The following is a 19,503-nucleotide window of genomic DNA, read 5'->3' on the forward strand; positions in this document are numbered from 1 at the left end:
AAACACACAGGCTGGTCTAGACAGCAGCATACCTTGTGTTCAGTTCGTAGTAAGCGATGGAGCACCAGAACGTTGGTTCCCTGTATGTGACTGGCTGTGCATCCAGATGATTCTGATTGGTAGGGCTGGGAGACATGTCCACATCTCCTGAAACAAAGCGCAGACTTGAGTCTTAACGAACCTCTTTCAAGGAAACTTGACTTAACGGATGTGCTTGAAGTGTCGTCCAAGATTAGCTTGTGTAGTTCGCAATTAAATTGCACGGGCTTATCTGGGATGACACTTTATGCACATGCATAAAGCCCAGCTTTCTCAAATAAAGGCTCAATTATCAATCACTTGTAGGTTAAAATACCATAAGTCTTCATGTTTCCCAAAATCAGAAATTTTTCAAATGCCAATACACTTTTTGAAAAATACTTAGTGTGACCTAAGCTGCAAAGTTTTTGTTAACCTACCTTGGTTGTCTGCATTGTCATTGTCTTCACTGATATATCCTGGAGGGGGTGTGTCTGAAATCATACAAAGTTGTGAGATAAGTGAAAACAAACTTAACCTCAAAGTACTAAGTTGACAATAAATCCTGTAAAATTACTTTCAATTAATTAACTCAATTTCTTCTTCTATTGTTATTACAGTCTGAAAATTGCATTTTAAAAGTTGTTGCACATAGATAACCAATATTTATGTACTTGTTTCCAGAAAAAAGTGTTTTTTCAATTTCAAATTGAGAGTATTGGAATGTAAATCAGGCTAGGAATGGCAAAGTATTCCAGTTGATAGATAGAGGATTTTATTTGGTTTGTTTGCTTTGGGGGAAAAAACAATACATTATTTTTCTCAGTAAAAAGAGAATATTAATATTCTGACGAGAACTTGTGCCACTGAAAATGTGTAAATATATACACATTAAAACAAACCACAATCCAGTTTGAACTCGACAGAGATATATACAATTGTTTTATGTTCTGAACAAGTTTCAAAGTGAGTGGGCAAACAAGTGACTTCGATAGTGTTCAAATGGTTTTATCATAGCAACATAAGAATAACTGCATCACAATATGGCAGCCATTCTTTTCAGTGGAAATTAACCAAGGGGCTTTGCTAGCTGTCCATCATCATTGCTGCCATTTAGGCCATTGCTATGACTTTCCGAATTGATAACACAATTTCACACATGCAATTAAAAAAAAATATTTGTCTCCAAGATCCTTCACAAAAATGTTCTAAAACCCAAAAGTAAGCAGCCAAAGGCAAGCAGCCAAGACATTAACAGCCAGAGTCTGTCAGTTATAAACACTGATTGTTGCTCATGGACAAATCTGTTTTCAGATGTACATTAAATTGTGTGCAGTACTGTGTTCAATAACATATTTTAGGAATCAGTATGTAGCATAATTTTTCATTGATGTTGGCACATTTGTGTAGTTTTAATGTGCACACAATGTTAAAATGATAGAAACATAAAGCATATTATGACTTTGAAGTTTCTTGTACTGTCTTGATATAACTATGACATTCACATGCAAGTAATAGAAGAGTCAATGTCATTAATCATTGCTCCAGCTAGGATTTGAAAAGGGCAGGTGGGGCTATTTTGTCAAAAGGACACTTTCAATGCACTGAATTTTGTTGAAAGGGCACTTTTTAACGCACAGAATTTTGTTGAAAGGGCACTTTCGAGCGCAGAGTCGCATCTGGAATGCTCCCTGTTGTATATTTATTTTATATTATTCACAATTGTTAGAATATATTATTTCCATTATTATGAAACTATGCACATAAAATGTCTACAATGAGGAATAAACTAATTACAATGTAATAAGAGGTTAATAAATTATAATGTCTTAAAATGAGAATTTTTTTTAATTAAATAATTAAAGGGCATGGCAGGGCAACAGAAGGGCAGGGCTGGGCTTCAGGAGGGCGGGGCGCGGCTTCGGGAGGGCAGGGCGCAGCTTCGGGAGGGCAGGGCACCGGCAGGGCGCCCTTACATTTAGGCCTAGCTTGAGCACTGTTAATTAATGAAGTTTATTAATTATTTGTTATAAATAATAAGAGGCGATTAAGAGATTAAAGATTATTGTGTTAAAGTGATTCCCTAACTAACAGCCAATCTCACACTTGCTCCTTCAGGAGAAATCAATAGTGCACAATGTTCAGAGAAAGAATAATGAATACTTAGCCAAAAATGTGACTCCAAGAGTGTTTACAAGCTTTTACAATGACCAAATAAGACCGTATGACCTATTTTTTGACACCATGTGACCCATTTTCAAAGTCATCAAACAAATCATTGAGACAAAATAATATCACAAAATGTTAATCAGATTGAAATATATATGTGGTCTTTATAAAATAATTATCCACGATTTTTTATTATTTCATGACTTCGAATGCAATTAAAGTGATGTCTATGAATATTCAAGAGGCCAAGGAGGCAGGGGTCTGAAACAGAGATACTGATGCCAGCATGTGTCCTAATTGCCTGTTCTCAGAAGCTTAGATTTCCAATTGGCAACAAAATGAGAACAATTTAAAACTAGGTAGGTATAGAGCTTGAACATCTGTCATGACTCAGCGCTGCATTTCTAGAATGTGTCCGATATGTGTTTCAACTTTAAAAAATTGGTCAGACACCAATAACAACCAATAATTCTCATTCCATTTTTTTTAAACATTTAACCCTATACCACTTACATACGTATTTTGATGCATTTGTTGTCCCTTAGAAAGATAATTTTGATAAAATACCTTTATTACAAAATTCAAATTTTAAAGGCTTCATTTCCAAAACCAAGCAATGCCTTATGTGTATGTTTAGTTTACTGATATCACTTTCACTATAAACTAGAATAGTTCTTCAAAATAGTTTTTTTCTCTGTCTAACGCAAGATATCTCATTGAAAATTTACTGAAAGCATACAAGCAAATAATGACAGCTTATATGGAAATAAAGATTCCAATCCCAGCCATCAAACAAGGCATAACAAAGCATAACAACTTCATGTTTTCTATACATGGCCTTATTTACAGCACATCCTGGGTGAAGAAAAAACACCAATTTACTTAATATGCTAATGGTATAAGAGATTGGGCTAAAAATATATAGCACAATTTCCCAATTAATCAATAACAGCCGAGAATCAGGGGGCATTAATATCAGTTGGAATGATAACAGAAATGTCTTTATTTCCACACAAACAACAACATATTTTTCAGGGACATCTTGACCCGATGTATCAGCGGAAAATAAGATGTTTTAACAAAAGATATACTGTATTATATGTATCTGGTCGATAATATTTGATTAATATGTTTGTTGCTTTTTGTTGGTTGTTTGTGTTTATCTCTTAGCAAATTTACATGTTTGTGTTTATCTCTTAGCAAATTTACATTGTACAGGCCAAGACTTCACTGATGCTGCATTTATAGACATAACAGATGGACACATTTATTTATTTATGTTGTATTGTTACTTAACTGCTGCTGTTTTTCACAAAAAAAGGAAAACTCCATATAAAACATATCTTCAAAATCAGCTACACTGAAGATGCCTTAATGAAATGCTGATGCCCTTTGTATAGGCCAGTTGTAAGTATCAATTAAGTGGTCCATATGAATAAGCTAAACTCCAAAAGTAGGTCAATATCAAGGTCAACAAGATGTGTTTGCGAAAACACTATGTCCCCCAATATATTTGACCTTTGACCTTGAAGGACGACCTTGACCTTAACCTTCCACCACTCAAAATGTGCAGCTCAGCGAGATACACAAGCATGCCAAATATCAAGTTGCTATCTCAATATTGCAAAAGTTATGGCCAATGTTAAAGTTTGAAACAAACAAACCAACAAACAAACAGACAGGGCAAAAACAATATGTCCCCCAGTATAGACAGGGGGACATACAAACATAATGTTGTGTGAGTTATGAATGGGACTGGGTACCAATTGTTTTCAGTGAGTACTTTTGATAATAATTGAACAATGAATTTGGGTCAACTTAGTCCAAAAGTAGGTCAATGTCAAAATGAGGTCATGTGTGATATGGGTGTGTTAAGAGCATGCACAGATAACATCGATTCAAGTAACAAAGCTTAGTATCAGAATTACTGACGTTCAACTAAATATGTCATTTATAGGTTAAAATCAGATAAATAAAATTATCTAAAAACTGTCCCGCAAAAGTAAAACTTTCCAAAACACACCACATTCTGCAAAATAGTAACAGCAAAGTTTTTTTTCACCTATAGGGGTATGGTGGTGGGGCCCGTCCAAAGGGGAAAAACGCGTCGTTTTTTTTTAAGGGGAAAATTAAGAAGTCATTCTTTAATATGTAATGATATTTATTATATGCATACAAATGTATGTTTGAATGTAATATTCACAGCTGTTCTTTTTCTTAAATATATATCAATGATTTGTTCAACATTAGTTTCAGTCAGTTCAGCCGTCATGCACAGTATCAGTTTTCCAAGCCAATAAGAGTCTAATTAGGATTTTTTAAATCAATAAAATGGCAAATTTGAGCATTTTTTATCAATAAAATGGGCCAAATTGGAATGTTTTTATCAAAAAAATTGACACAATATATATTCATCAGGCCTTTTGTTGGCCATTTTGGTAAAAAATCAAATTCATGAAGTCCACTGATTTGGGAAAACCTAATTTAATATAACTCTTTATAATACTAAAAAATCATATAAATTATAGTTATATACCTTGTTAGATGTTTGTAAAATGAATTTGAGATATATCTATCATGAGGCAGTTGTTTCTAAAAAAAAAAAAAAAAAAAATTTTTTTTTTTTTTTTTTTTTTTTTACTTTTGGAGGGGATTTTTTTTTATGGGGGAAAATATAAACTATTTTTGGAGAGGAATGGGGCCGAATATCGGCCCCGAAATTGCCATAAAAAAAACACTGAACAGCTGTACTTCATTCTCAATTGATCTGTTAAATAGACTTCTAGTCATCTCTTTGTTTAAAACTATACATTTATATGAAAAATTGTTGAGTAATAATTGACAAGACTGCCAGATCTTGTGGTCCTAATAGCAAAACGGAACGGAACATTCATCATGTAAAACCGTTGTATCACAAAGACAAAATTCTGAAATACTCCACAATATATGCTAATCTACAATAAAGCTGAAGACATTAATAGCAATGTCTAATGAATTGGACAATAACCAGGACACATTAATGACATTTTGCCCTACATCCAGATAAAGTGCAGAAATACTAGGCCACAATCTACTCAAATTAAAGTACAAACCAATCAATCAGCTCAAAACTACACTAAATATTCACTGATCCAATGATCTGCACTTATATATAAGAAAACTGGGCCTAATGTATATGTGCAACATTTCATCACAGATTGGCTAATCAGGGATGGAAAAGAGTTCTTAAAAGAATTCTCTTATAAAAGAAAATTCAGTTTAGATGAAAAGTGTCGTCTCTTATAACATTACGTGGACTGCACAGACAAATCTTTACGCACATGCAATAAGCCCTGTTTTTCCAGAGCAAAGTACAAATGTTATATAGCAAAGCTGGTCAGCTGAGCTACATGTATTAGACTAAGTTTCTAAGAATAGAAGTTTCCCCAATCTGGTGTTTGCATTCTGCTGTTTCCTGGGGAGGATTCATATTCATGAACATCCTTGCAAGTTAGTGTCCTATGTATTTTGTTTTAATGTCATCAATCTATTTTATCAATGTATAAACAGTAAATGATTACTCATTATAATGTTAGAAACATTGTTGTTTTAATCATGATTTCTTGCCTTTCCTAAACATATCCAATCTCTATCCAGTTGCTTGTAATATTTATTACCAGTGTCCGACAAATTAATAATTTTTCGGGTAGCCCACTGGGCTACCAATAAAAAAAATTGGTAGCCCATAAAATTTTCCTATAAATGATAAGAGGCAGGTTTTCATCTTTATTTTATTTCTTCATTTACATATACAAAATATGTATATATACATATTATTAATACAGCAAGAAGTCTGATGTACACAGTCAATATCGTTAAAGTACAGGCACCGTGTACTTAAATGTAAATGTACCAAAGAAAATCATATACTACATGTAGATATTACATGTATGTGCACATGTATGTGTATTTAAATTCGGAAAGCACGTTAAGTTGGAAACATAACTAAAGCGTTTAGATGATCAATACGATTGACTCGTATGGTGTGAATCAATGCAATTGCCCTTTTTAACAACAAATACCGAGTTTCAAGAAATCAAGAGTATTAAATCATTTATTTACTTGTGTCCGACTTAAAGTACTGTCCGAATTTACGTATTGCATCCATATGTTACGACACTTGCGTGCAGTCAGTATACAATACAATAATTGTTGCAATAATGAAGGAAGTGATACAGTGTAAAGGTAACGACACAGCGTGTTTACATTATATTTTATTAAGAGGAAACGTCAATGCCAAAAAATTCATGAGATACACCAGTACTTTAGTTGAAATTCACAACAAAACTTTTAATGGAAATTAAATGATCTCAATGTTGTACCCACGCGCACTTTTTAAATTAAATGATCTCAATGTTGTACCCACGCGCGCTTTTTATTTGGACAAAGAAATTCATTTATTAAATGTAGAATTTTGTAACCTAAAATAGCTGTACACAGTGTGTGCAAACCGTGGCAGGTGATTTACGCATGTTGCAAGTGAACGGTCCTGATTTTGGAGCTTATTTCATCATATCTTTAAAAAGAACCATATGCTGAAATTCATTTGACACTTTAGAAAATTTCAAACATTTGTGTTTATGACTCTTATCGTCTATATTACCAACCCATAATTTGGTAAATAAAATATATAAATTGGGCATATATGGGATAATTGATTAACAGACGATTTATCCAATTATTAATTGACAATGCAAACTAATTAGCAGGTGTTAACCACTTTCACACCGTTGTTATTAATATTCATTAGCGGTTTCGTTACCGTTTTGAAGAATCCGCTATTGTTTTGAATCATTAGACTAGCACATAATATGAAGAAGACGAAGAAAAATTCAGTTAACATTTATTTAATGTTCGGCGTCCTTGGATATTTAACGACATCAAAAACCTTGTCGCTATTACTCATTGTTGCGGTTAACAAAGAATTCCAAACTGCGAAATGATGTTGCAGCATGTGCGCCAACTATCCAACCGGCTCTCATTATATTATTAGCAGACGACAAATGTTAATTCTGATTGGATGATTTAAAAACACTGTTACTGTTTACAACATTACCGCAAGTGATCGTGACTAATTAGATAATTGATTGCACTTTGTTATCGGATTATAAGCAAGACACAGAGTAGAAACACATGGTCAGCGTGTTTATTCTACGTATGTCTGTCAATAAAACGGGCTACCGTTCTTTTAGATTTATAGTAGCCCGGCGGGCGTCAGCTGGAAAATTTCAGTAGCCCATGAAAAATTTCGGTAGGCCCCGGGCTCCGGGCAATGGATTTGTCGGACACTGATGACAATCATATAGATCACATATCCAGCATTTCCATGTTATTTTAATTTATGTCAATAAAAACAGATGCTGGAAACACAAGGCTATTTGAGTTGTTAATTCAATTATATTAATCATGCGGGTCCTGTATTGTATATTCCTTCTGCTTTCCAATTTTGCGGCACATGGTCATTTTTTTTGGTTTGGGCTAGGTTGCTCAGTTTTTGTCAATCTTAAGAAAGAGTAAAAACATTTATTCCTTAAAACCCCTTGTACAAACTCTACTATTATTAACAAGAGATGTGTTCATCAGAAACACAATGCCCCCTACTGCGCCGCTTTGATTTATTTTTTTCATTTGGCAGGTACAGATAATTTTTACAAGGGAAGTAATATTTTTTTAAAGGGATATAATAAAAAATATTACTTCCCTTGTAAAAATTATCTGTACCTGCCAAATGATAAATAGAAATTATCTTCTTTTAAAGCTTCTTATAACCTCCCTTGGGTATGTTTTTTTGGCCATAAAATTGTCATTTAAGGATGACGTTGACATTTCACCACTCAAAATGTACAGCTCCATGAGATACAAATGCATGCCAGATACTTACACGTATGTATGGACGGACGCTCGATGCACCCCATTCTGTGGAGGCATACATTTTGTGCCCTGTTTCTGACTGCATTATGTTCATAACATTGTGTCATCTTATAAGTACTACTGACACCACTTAATTTGTTAAACCCTTATCTGCTATCATCATTTGTTACCCCATTTAAATTAATTCTATTTTTTCACAATATATAGATTCCTCTAAAAGCTAAATTACCTGCACCAAATAATGAGGATATAATATGTCGGTGCATTTCAGACGGCCTGCTTTCTTCACTTTCCGATGAGGAAGAAACCAAAACGACCTGTGTATTGGACATGGCCTGTTTTCTTTGCCTTTGTTTCCTTTAATATTAAACTGTTTGTTCCACACTTCTTTTCTTTTTTCTTTAAAACTACCTAACTCTAGGTTACAGTCACTCACTTTGATTTCTTTTTCCTTAGACTTACTTTGGTTCTAACAATTACTTATTTCATTTAAATCAATCCTTTTGATTGTACAAAAATTATTTTCATGTTTTCTTTAAGTTTGTTTTTTGTATATTAGGAGCTAACTCTTTAAAGCCCTATTGCTCTTTCAAATGTTTTCTTTTCAGTTGTCCGTTTAAAGTTTTTCCCTTTCTCTCCTTGAGATATTAACTATGATTTTGGATGGATAATAAACTTAATCAAACATTGTTACAATTCACTTGATTATATAAATACCCAATATTTTTAGTTGTCTCTCACAGTCTTACTCAAATTCTAACAATTTCTTCTGTAATCTAATACTTGTGAGTCAATAGTGAAAATAACATATACAAATATATGTCACATGTACTTTACCATGTGTGCTGTTAATGAAGCATAATTCCACTTGCCAAAATCCATCTTAAAATAGCATGAAGATTTAAATTGTAAGCACGAGGTAGAAGCAAGTCCTGCAGTACATAAATAATCAAATGATTATTTCCTTGTCTAAATTTTGATTTAGTAAAAATTATAATTCGTTATATCAAAATATGAGGTAGAAGTTTTCTTGAGATCAAGAATATCGAATTGCACTCACATAATACTGGTATTGCAATATTCTCAATGCTTTTTTCATATTTTAATGCCTCTTTATAAACATTTTGGAAAGGTATATACATAAACTGTTCATTTCAGTTTTCCTTGCTTTATCGTTTCCAATCTTTGGTAGTTGTTACAATTTACAAGTAAAGTTCACTTTTCCACTTCAAGCAAAATATTCATTTTGTTAGTTATGTTCTTTGGAGTTCTCTTTCATTACTCTCTTTTTTACCCATTTCATCAGCAATAAGTTCATGAACCAGACTTGTAATGTTTCCGTCTGTTATAATAGTTCTTTTTTCACAAACAGCATTTCAAAAACTGTAACATGTTGCCTCATTGTGTTATCTTTTTCCATGCCAAATTCCACTAAGTCTTGACCATTTACATGACCATTAATACAAGAATCAGTTTTCTAAACCTAAAAAAACAACAATGTGTTATTTTGAAAAAAATTCTAAAATTACCACTTACTTGTCATATATATCACTCAAAACTAAATTCTGTTCAGTAAACCATGTTATTCAGTTCATCATTTGTCTTTTCAAACAATATGAAAGAGTGTTTTCCCATTACACAACATACTTTGTTTACTTTTTTTTACTTTTCAAAAGCAAAATCCACCATCAAAATTGTGCAGAATTTCTTTTTAATTTAAATGAAATAATAAATGCTTTATTTGTTCATTTATAAAATGGTCTCATCCACTGTCCACTGTGCAGAAATGTATTTCACATTTTCATTTAAATGACCCAATTGTTATATATATATATATATATATATATATATTAATAAATGTCTACATGTTCTACAGTGCATGTCTTCCTGATGGCAGCTTATTCTCTGAGCGTATGAACCCGTTGCCAAATCCATGCACGAGAAAGGCTTGCGTCCAGATATCGACAAAACCTACGGAAAATCTGAAATACCATTGCTGCATCGTTGCAAACACAGACTGTGGCATCACTGTCAGTTCAACGTTGACTGCTTCACATTTTGCATCTATTTCCTCCTCCACTCCCCCTTTAAGTCAAAAAGTCGATAACCAGTCCAAAAACCATGCAACATGAGTACCCACCAGTCAGTACATCTTAAGAAGAGTGTCTATTGTCCTACCCCCCCCCCCCCAGCAGATTGCTTGGAACTAATGCTGTTTTTGCAGACTCAGTACATCAAGTACTTTTTTCCAATAGCTGAACTGTGCTCTTCTAAAAATAAACCAGTCGCTTTACCTATATGTACAGTATTTATTAAATACATAGGCCTCCTTGGCATCACCAATATCCACCGCAATACAGCTGTATTATATAACAAGTCTAGAATGCGGGTCGATATTACATTTTCTGGAACATAGCGGCCTTATTTCAGGCCAAGATTAGACAATCAATTGTATTTTTTTCTTGACTGGTCAAGCTGTGCTAAGCCAATAAGCTACAGTGGCTATGAAATTCCAATATCTCAGTGCTTACAATTTACATGTAAATATGGGACAAATTGACTGATGGCTACAAATTTCAATTTCTCAGTGTCTACAATGTCAACAAAGATTTTTACATATTGACTGCTGGCTACAAATTTCTATATCTAAGGGTCTATAATGTCAGCAAAGATGTTTACATATTGACTGCTGGCTACAAATTTCTAGATCTCAGGGCCTATAATGTCAACAAAGATTTTTACACATTGACTAATCCCATCAAATTTCTATATATCAGTGCTTACATTTTCAATGAAGATCTGACAAAATGACTGATAGCTACAAAAAAAATGGGGCTCACTCTTCCATGTGACAAATCAGTAATGGGTTACAATGTTCAATACTGGTAATTGGTTTGTGTTCTTTCTTCTTATGTCATAAAACTGTTATGGCCTACCATTTAACCCTTTCCCACTCAGAAGCAAAGTGAAAATGGCTATGTGCAACCAGCATAAAACCAGACAGCCTGCGAGTAAGGCTGGAATTTCATCTGTCCGTATCCACATATCCGCAAAAGAATAGAACTAGTTGAAATGCACTGCGCTTATTCCATTCATCCGCATCTGCATATCCGCACGCACAATAGGCGTCCGCAAAAGAACGCTCAAGTGAGCATTCTAATGCGGATGCGGACAAGATACGGACGGCATTTAGCACGATGAGGTGAGCTGTCATCTCAAAAATCAACTGAAAAACCAATCAAATTCGTGATAAATTACCCGAATTATACAACCAACGCAGTTCTGCATATCGGGACTCTGATTTCACTACAAATGTTTGGAAAAGCATAGTCAAGGCACTAGAAGAAGTAATACCATTTGCATTCTTTTACAGACAGAATGATGGTTTGTACTTTATATCTACTTAAATTCACGTTTCTCCTTCATACAAATTATCTTAATTATAAATTTAAATAGTTAAAAAATTATAATTTTATATATAATAAAGAAAGATATGTTCGACACATGCGGATAAATGGAATATAGCGTCCGTATTATGATTTTGCGGATACGGATGCGGAAAGATGGAATACTTGCCTTACTCGCGGTCTGTTCAGGTTTTATGCTGTTTGCTGCTTATCAGTATCTAAGGGTTGGAAATGAAAGCCTTACTTGAATCTAGTAAGAAAGGTCTTTAATTATATTTAACTTTCTAAGGGACTACAAATGCATCAAAATACGTATCTAAGTGGTAAAGTGTTAAATGGTCCAATATAAATGATACAAGAGGATCCTGAGGATCATTGAGCAAACACCTGAGAAACTGTAGCTAAATGTATAACAGGGGTTTTTTTCCACTTTTTGGGAAGATAGCCCATGGCTTTGAAATTGGGAATTTTATCTGCATTTTCATGAAATTGGGAAAATAAATTCATTAGCCTTTTTTTCCACACAAAAAGTCCACTGATTAGGGAAGTACTAAATTTGATATAACTCTTTACAATCATTCAAATTAAAAGAAAAAAATCATATAGTACTTTGTTAGATGTAATTGAATTTCAATTGAGATAAAATACACATAAGACTTCTTTCTAAAAAAAAAAAAAAAAAAAAAAAAAAAAATTTTTTTTTTTTTTTTTTTTTTTTGGAAATTGGGAATTTTTTGCCACATTTTGGGGGAAAAGTATACTTTTTGGGATTGGAAACCCTGTAAAATACTTAAGACTACTGGTCTGAGGCTAATTTTCAATTCAGCGGCTTAAAGTGAACAAATTAAAAAGAAAATCTATGTATTATGTTACAATATTACACATCTGAGTCTCTTCATTTAAGAGAATCTAAACTGCTCTCAGCAACTTTTGAGATGTGTCTGAAACCATTTTCAAACTTGACCAAAATATCAACAAGATAATCAACCAAGTTTTACTATAGCCATGTAAGGATAGATGCCCAGCCCCCTGTTGGCCATATTTGTCAAGGAATAAGAACCATTTTCAAAGTCAGTCCAGATATTATTAGGACAAATGTTCTGGCCAAGTTTCATGAAGATTGGACTAAAAAAGTGACTTCTAGAGAGTCAACAAGATTTTTATTAATTGTCATATAAGGAACAACAGGGCCTGAAAGGCCAAAATTCGCTCACCTGAGATACAAAGGAACTAACCTTTTCTGTGCAGCCCAAGGTATCATTAGAACAAATGTTGTGACCAAGTTTCATTAAGAATATAGCCATATAAGGAATAACGCCCCATACCCTGGCAGCCATGTTTTTCAAGCAACTGAAACCATTTTCTAATCAAATATATCATTTGGACAAATTTTCTGACAACGTTTCAAAGATTGTTAAAGGTTACACATATACAAGTTTATGGAAAACTATTTAACAGGTAGCCCCCAGGGCAAGGACACTTTTGACCCAAGGGACATCATATGAACAAACTTGATAGAGGATCTCTACATGGGGCTTAATACAAACATGAAAGCCTTTGGCTTTGCAGTTTCAGACAAAAAGAGCATGTTGTGCTCATCAACAGACAAGATAAAGCAAGAGTCCAGAGCTTCGGTCATGTATTTCTACTAACATTTATTGAATCTTTTCAATATATCCTAAATACTGTATTGTCTACCAAATTGTGTCCTAACAATTTTATATTTTTACTCTAACACAGCCCTCCATTAATGTTTGGAGACATCCAGTTTGCCCTAACACCTATGAATTCTAACCCCACGTTGAAAGAAAACTGATCAAGAAGACCTGGCCAACACAGCTGCGTTCTTGCAAGTGCATGTGGGTCAAGTGTCTGCATAGGCTAACCAGGGACGACACTTCTGCTTTCATGGTATTTTTCGTTTAAAGTTAGTCTCTTCTTAGAGAAAATCCAGTTAAGTAGGAAATTGTTGTCACTGATTGGCCTATGCAGACTACACAGGCTTATCAGGGACATTTTTACGCACATGCATTAAGCCCTATTTTACCAGAGCAAGGCTCATATAGAGTATCCTTGAACTCGGTGATAAACATCCCTTCCAGCTCTGGATCATGTTGAGCGATGGAGGCTATAGAAGCACACAGGACTCTGTTAGCAGCCAAACTATCTATACCGGTATTGATTACCATATAAATCTAACAGCAAGCTTTTTGCTTTCACAGGACAAGCCCTAGTTTCAGTGGTAGGCAAACTGTTTATGTACAAATTACACGAAACAAGTGCAAATAAAAACAGCGCTCATGTAAAAGGTTGTTACTTCAATATGTATAATAGTAGTCATTCTTTCCTTTTTGCATTGATATACATAGGTAGAACATAATTATACATGTACCTGATATTTGGTTTTTCATGCGTTTCTTTCCCTAAAATTTCATAAATCTCTTCCGATCTTTGTTAACTGTTACAGAAAATCAGTGAAACAAGACATGTGGCCCATTCAGCACAGATGCCACCACCTTTCACATTTGTCTTAAAACTCCACTTATATCACACACAAGCTGTTTATATCATACTTTGACTTTTGACCTACATGTCTTATATTTTCCTCTGAGGTAACGAGACAGGCACTGGACACTCAAGGTGACATTTATGTAAAGTTAATATGAAATTGAATAATGTATCACAAACTTATGGCCGGAACAAGCTGTTCTATAACTAAATTATAGAAAATGGACTTCATAAATTGAACAAAGAATCATATTGCAGCATATATAACATGCCTGCAAACATTTAAACACGGTTTATCCATTACCCACACATGAAAAAATAAACATGGGCCAAAAACTCTGTCAACACACTGTAAAGAGAGTTGTAGATCTTGCACTTGGCATTTCTCTTAAAGCCATACATGATAAAATAAAGATTCATACCAAAACCTTCAATAAGTGAAGAGTTAATATACTCCACAAAAGAAACATACAATATAACAGGCAAAAGGCAATAATTCCAAGAATACTGATAAGAGAGTTGTGGTTCTTGAACAGTGCACTTCCTATCAATGTTCTCCATCAATGTTTTATTTAAATACCTGTATGTAATTGCTTGAACAGAACTTCCCATTACTTGAAGTTAAATATGAATTCTTTGAATACCCAACTAATGCTAAACACAAAAAGATAAGGACTATACAAATAATAAGAAAATGGGTATAACAAAAATACCGACAGGCCAGTTTTGGTTCTTGTACTGCGCTGTTTTTCTAATGTCCTCTTTCAATTAATTTAGTCAGTTTTATTTAAATACCTTAAGTTCTACGATAGTTATGCTCCATGCAAAAAAATGACAAAAGGGCAGTTAAATAAAAGTAAATTTTGAAGTGAGAGATACAATTCTTCCACTCTGAACATCCCCACAAAGCGCTTAATCATTACATAATGTTTTATTTGAATTCCTGCAAAACTTCCCCATTTATACCACGCAAGAAGAACCAGACAGATAGATAGACGAAAGAACACACAAAGAATTTACTATAGCCCTCTCTTCAGGGGCATAAAAACCGCTTTGACTGACACAAAAGCCACGACCAACCTACCTGGTATAGAGAAGTTCTCGCCAAGTCCCGTTGGAAACTCCGTGTTTTCTGGGACGGTTGTGGCATAGTTCTCCAACTCGGGCAGCTTGCTGGGTATCTCTGTGGTGCGGGGTACCATCACAGGAGGCAGGCCTGAATAGGAATGAGATTTTTTTAAGCCAAGCATGTGCGTTAAATTTTGTCCCAGATTAGCCTGTGCAGTCCTCACAGGCTAGTCATAGCCTGTGCAGTCCTCACAGGCTAGTCAGGAACACCATTTTCCTCTTTAATAATAAATGGTATTTTTTTGTTTAAAATAAGAATATTCTAAGCAAAAATAAAGTTAAGGTGGAGTTTTTTCCCTGATTGTGATGAGCCTGTGCACACTGCACAGGCTAATCAAGAACAGCACTTAGAACACATGCATTAAGAGCAGTTTTTCCAGAGCTGGGCTCAAAAAGAATATATCTTGTCTGAAACCTCATTCAATAAACTTTTATAATTAAAAAGAAGCTGAAGTAATTTCTTTTTGTGAAATATAAACCAGTGAAGATGGTTGTGGGTAAAGCGATACATACAAATTACTCAGTTGTAAAAAAAACAAGAGAAAACTTTTTAATTAATATTTTTTTAATACAATTTCAAATCTTTTCTTAGACAAAATTGTTTTGTGTATTTTAATACACAATGTAATTTACAAAAGAAAATCAATCTAAAAAATAAAAGAGAAATGTGTCATCCCTGATTAGCCTGTGCAGACTGTACAGGCTAATCTGGGATGACACTTTATGCACAAGCATTAAGCCCAGTTTTCCAGAACATGCTCTTATGTTTAATCTAAAACAGCTGTCACTCTCAAGTCCATCAGGTATATCCAGACAGACATGTGAAAACTGGGCTCAGTGCATGTGCATAGTGTGTATTCCTAGATTAGCCTATGCAATCCACACATGCTATCAGGGAAGACACCTTCTGCCTGGACTGGATTTTCATTTAGATAAGACTTCCTTTAAATAAAAACTTTCATTTAAGCAGAAAATGCCGCCCTATTTAGTCAGTGTGAACTGCACAGCCTAATCTGTGACGACAGTTTACGAACATGCATTAAGCCCTATTTCCCCAGATTGCAGCTCAAATATATTTAATCTAAAACACGGAAATATGAACTCCTGGTGTTGTTTTTTTTAAACTGTTGTGAAGAAGCCACTGTAATTGCATTGAATGCAATATAAACCATTGGAAGGCTTTTCATGTGATCAAACTAAATCTAAAGCACAAACCCTCCACTCACTCATCATGCTGTTGCTGTTACTGTCCAGACCCTCAGGTATCTCCAGACGCGTGTAGTGGAACGGGTTCACGCACACCTCCTCCCTCTTGAGTGCGTACGCGTACTCGCACCGGTCAAGGGCCCGCAACTCTTGGTGCGACTGGAGGTCCGGCCAGCGCCACAGCCGGCAGTATATGACGTGAGGGAGACCCTTGCGGTGAGATACCTGGAGTCGGCCGTCGAGGGATCTGAAAGTATGAACAATCTTCTATTTCAATACCCTGACTCATGGAAATTAAACAATCTGGTATATCATACCATACCTCTCCTGTGACTTTGAAGTAAACAATCTGGAATCTCAAACAACTTTTCGCAGGTGAACTGAACCGGGATTTTAAAATACCAATCCAGGCGGAATTTAACAATCTAGGGTTTCACCAGATATTCTAAGGTTTTGTGGTTAGTAAAGGGGTTAAAAAATCAGCTTTTAGAGGGTAAATAACACAAGATACACGATGAGGGACATAGTGATCACAAAAGCTGAGCATGTGCTTAGGTGGCCTAACAACTATCAATATAAAATAACAAATATTTGACCAATTTTTTATAATCTTGTTTAAACCATATATTAAAGTAAAAACATTTGCTAGTGGATTCTAACCTACATTGTAATCTCCAACAATAAAAGAGTTTTTTTAAACTTCTGGTCTGTAACCTCTACACTTACAAGACGTGTAGATTGGACACACCTTTGAGCAAATTCATTTCACTGAGAAGCTTTCTATTATTTATTTGAACTGCGCTCTGGAAATGGGGCTTAAAGCATGTGCTTAATGGGTCGTCCCAGATTAGTCTGTGCAGCCTGCACAGGCTTATCAGGGATTAAATTACTGCTTTACACAATTTGTCATTAAAAGGTCTCTTCTTAACTAAAAAATCCGGAAAGTGTTGTCCCTGATTAGTCTGTGTGGACTGCATAGGTTAACTGTGACAAAATTGTACCTACATGCATTAAGTGTTGTTTTGCTAGAACTCAGCTTCTTTAAATGGGCATCATACCATACTATTGATTAAAATGAATCCATCTTATCTTTGACTTATCAGGACCAGAAAATGTTAAATCTAACAACTAGTGGGAATACAAACATTATAAACCAGACTTACTTTTAGTTCTTGAAAATAATCTGTTATCCAAATGAAAAAGATAAGGAATTTTTTGTTATACAAATATACACAGTAAAAGGCAACAAATCCTACAAGAACAGCAGACTACAACTACACTCATCAGCTACTTAAGATAAACTGCAACTTGTTGATAAATTAATTTAGAGGTAGGGAAAATCAATAAAATCAAGCTAGGTATCAGAATGTAAACAAACAGTTGACCCAGTTTCAATCCAGACTGTGACCTCATACAACAACACCTGACTGGGTCACACAGTCTGGCTGGATGGAACTACTTTCTTTGACCTACATGCAGTTGCCTGTACTATAGACGAGTTAATTGTTATTGTTTACATTCGGGATTTTCCGCGCATGCGCACTGACTGGTTGGCAAAAACACTGGTTACAGTAACGTAAAACATGTATAAAGGGCTTTTGTTTAGTCAATAAATTGATAATAAATACGAAATAAACATTAAAACTCTTTAAAAAAAAAGTGCAAATATAGCATATTTAGTACCAAATAAATGTATATTCACAAATAAAATTTCCTCTTCATAAAAATACGAAGTAGTTATTAGCATAGAGTAAACGTGATCGGAAGACTTAATACTGACAATTCCACAAAACAAAACAATAAATTAGCCGTATTCTTTCTGATAATAAGACTTGAATAAATTATATTTAAACACTAATAAAACATATTTTAATTGTATTATAATTTTAAGTGGTGTGGATAGTGTTTTATTTCATCAGCGATCAATAGAGTCAGAGGTGCATTTAATCAATTATAAAAAAGCCCTAAAAAGCGGAATACAGCACTATTTTTAAATATTGTGGTAATTTTCTTTTACATTGAATGAATTTACGTTTCGTTTACATTGAATGAATATAAATTCAATTTACCATACAAACGGAAAAACCCTGCATATTAATTACCCAAATGTAACTGTCTTTGCATGTATATTGAAATCTCTATTAGTAATAAGGAGTGATAAAAATATAGCATTTTATGATAGATGCATATATTTAATTTATCTAACGGCCCCTTTTGTGACTGCTTATGTTCATGATCGTGTTTCGGACCCTGCAGTAATGTACAATCTTTACACATAATAGCGGAGTTAACTTTTGCCGGTACCCGTTAAATACCTTAATTGCATAGGAGTAGAATTGCACAATATTTAAATGTATAGTTATTAAACAATGTATTATTAAGTTTAACTGGCTAATAAATATATACACTCGTTCCCGTTAATACATTTCCGACAAATGTCTTCATTTTTGTTAAAATATTTCATAAAAAATTAACTTATCAGTATTTTTAGCTTTAAAATGTGGCTTAAATGATTGCTCAATATGCCAAGAGATGACATAGAGGTATCGTGAATTATGTTTACTGACCAGACACTCGTCTGCAACATGTGGTTTATGCAGGGGTCCAAGTGTAGGTCCCTGGGTTTATGACACCATGTTTTCTTTGTAATTGTCTGGACAGTATCCGATCATAACGAGATAATCGGTTTGTGATAACAAAGGTGCAATTATACACCGCGATATAAATGCTGCAACAAAGAGTGCCAAAATTAGTGTGAACAATAAAATAAAACAATTACATTAAATAAAAGAATTTATTGAATGTGTAAGAAGGTAAGTTTTTCCAGACACATAAAGGTTCAAATCAGTTACCCTATGTCGCGTACATACAATTGACCTATTCGTTGTTTGTTTTTATCCTTATTTGTTTTCGTTCATTAAATTTAATTCATTCTAAAAGAATTTTAATTTTTGAGAAGTTTTTAACTAAAAATGGTCGCGATGAAGTGCCAAGTAGAGAGATTTTTGTTTAACCACATACCGAGCTCTTAGATTGTGTTCCACTCCCGAGTTCGTTGTCAGTAAAACAAATAATAATAAAAACAATAAAATCGTTCCAAAGATGCATTTCCTTGCATGCTAATGTTTTATTCAGACATAATTAGTAAAATTATATT

At 34.1% G+C, this 19,503-nt stretch overlaps 1 protein-coding gene across 3 annotated transcripts in view; it reads right to left on the reverse strand.

Annotated features, from left to right (window-relative positions):
• LOC127869250 (mothers against decapentaplegic homolog 3-like) overlaps positions 1–19,503 on the reverse strand; it is a 52,738-nt gene that overhangs the window by 12,163 nt on the left and 21,072 nt on the right. For all 3 annotated transcript variants that reach the window (XM_052411632.1, XM_052411633.1, XM_052411634.1), the window contains 4 exons: positions 16,367–16,593; positions 15,097–15,228; positions 459–512; positions 33–147 (listed from right to left, as the gene is read on the reverse strand). In XM_052411632.1, the coding sequence (XP_052267592.1) occupies positions 33–147; positions 459–512; positions 15,097–15,228; positions 16,367–16,593 (528 nt within the window). The remainder of the gene's footprint in view (positions 1–32; positions 148–458; positions 513–15,096; positions 15,229–16,366; positions 16,594–19,503) is intronic.

This window comes from Dreissena polymorpha, chromosome 2, assembly GCF_020536995.1.
Source record: "Dreissena polymorpha isolate Duluth1 chromosome 2, UMN_Dpol_1.0, whole genome shotgun sequence".
NCBI lineage: Eukaryota > Metazoa > Mollusca > Bivalvia > Myida > Dreissenidae > Dreissena > Dreissena polymorpha.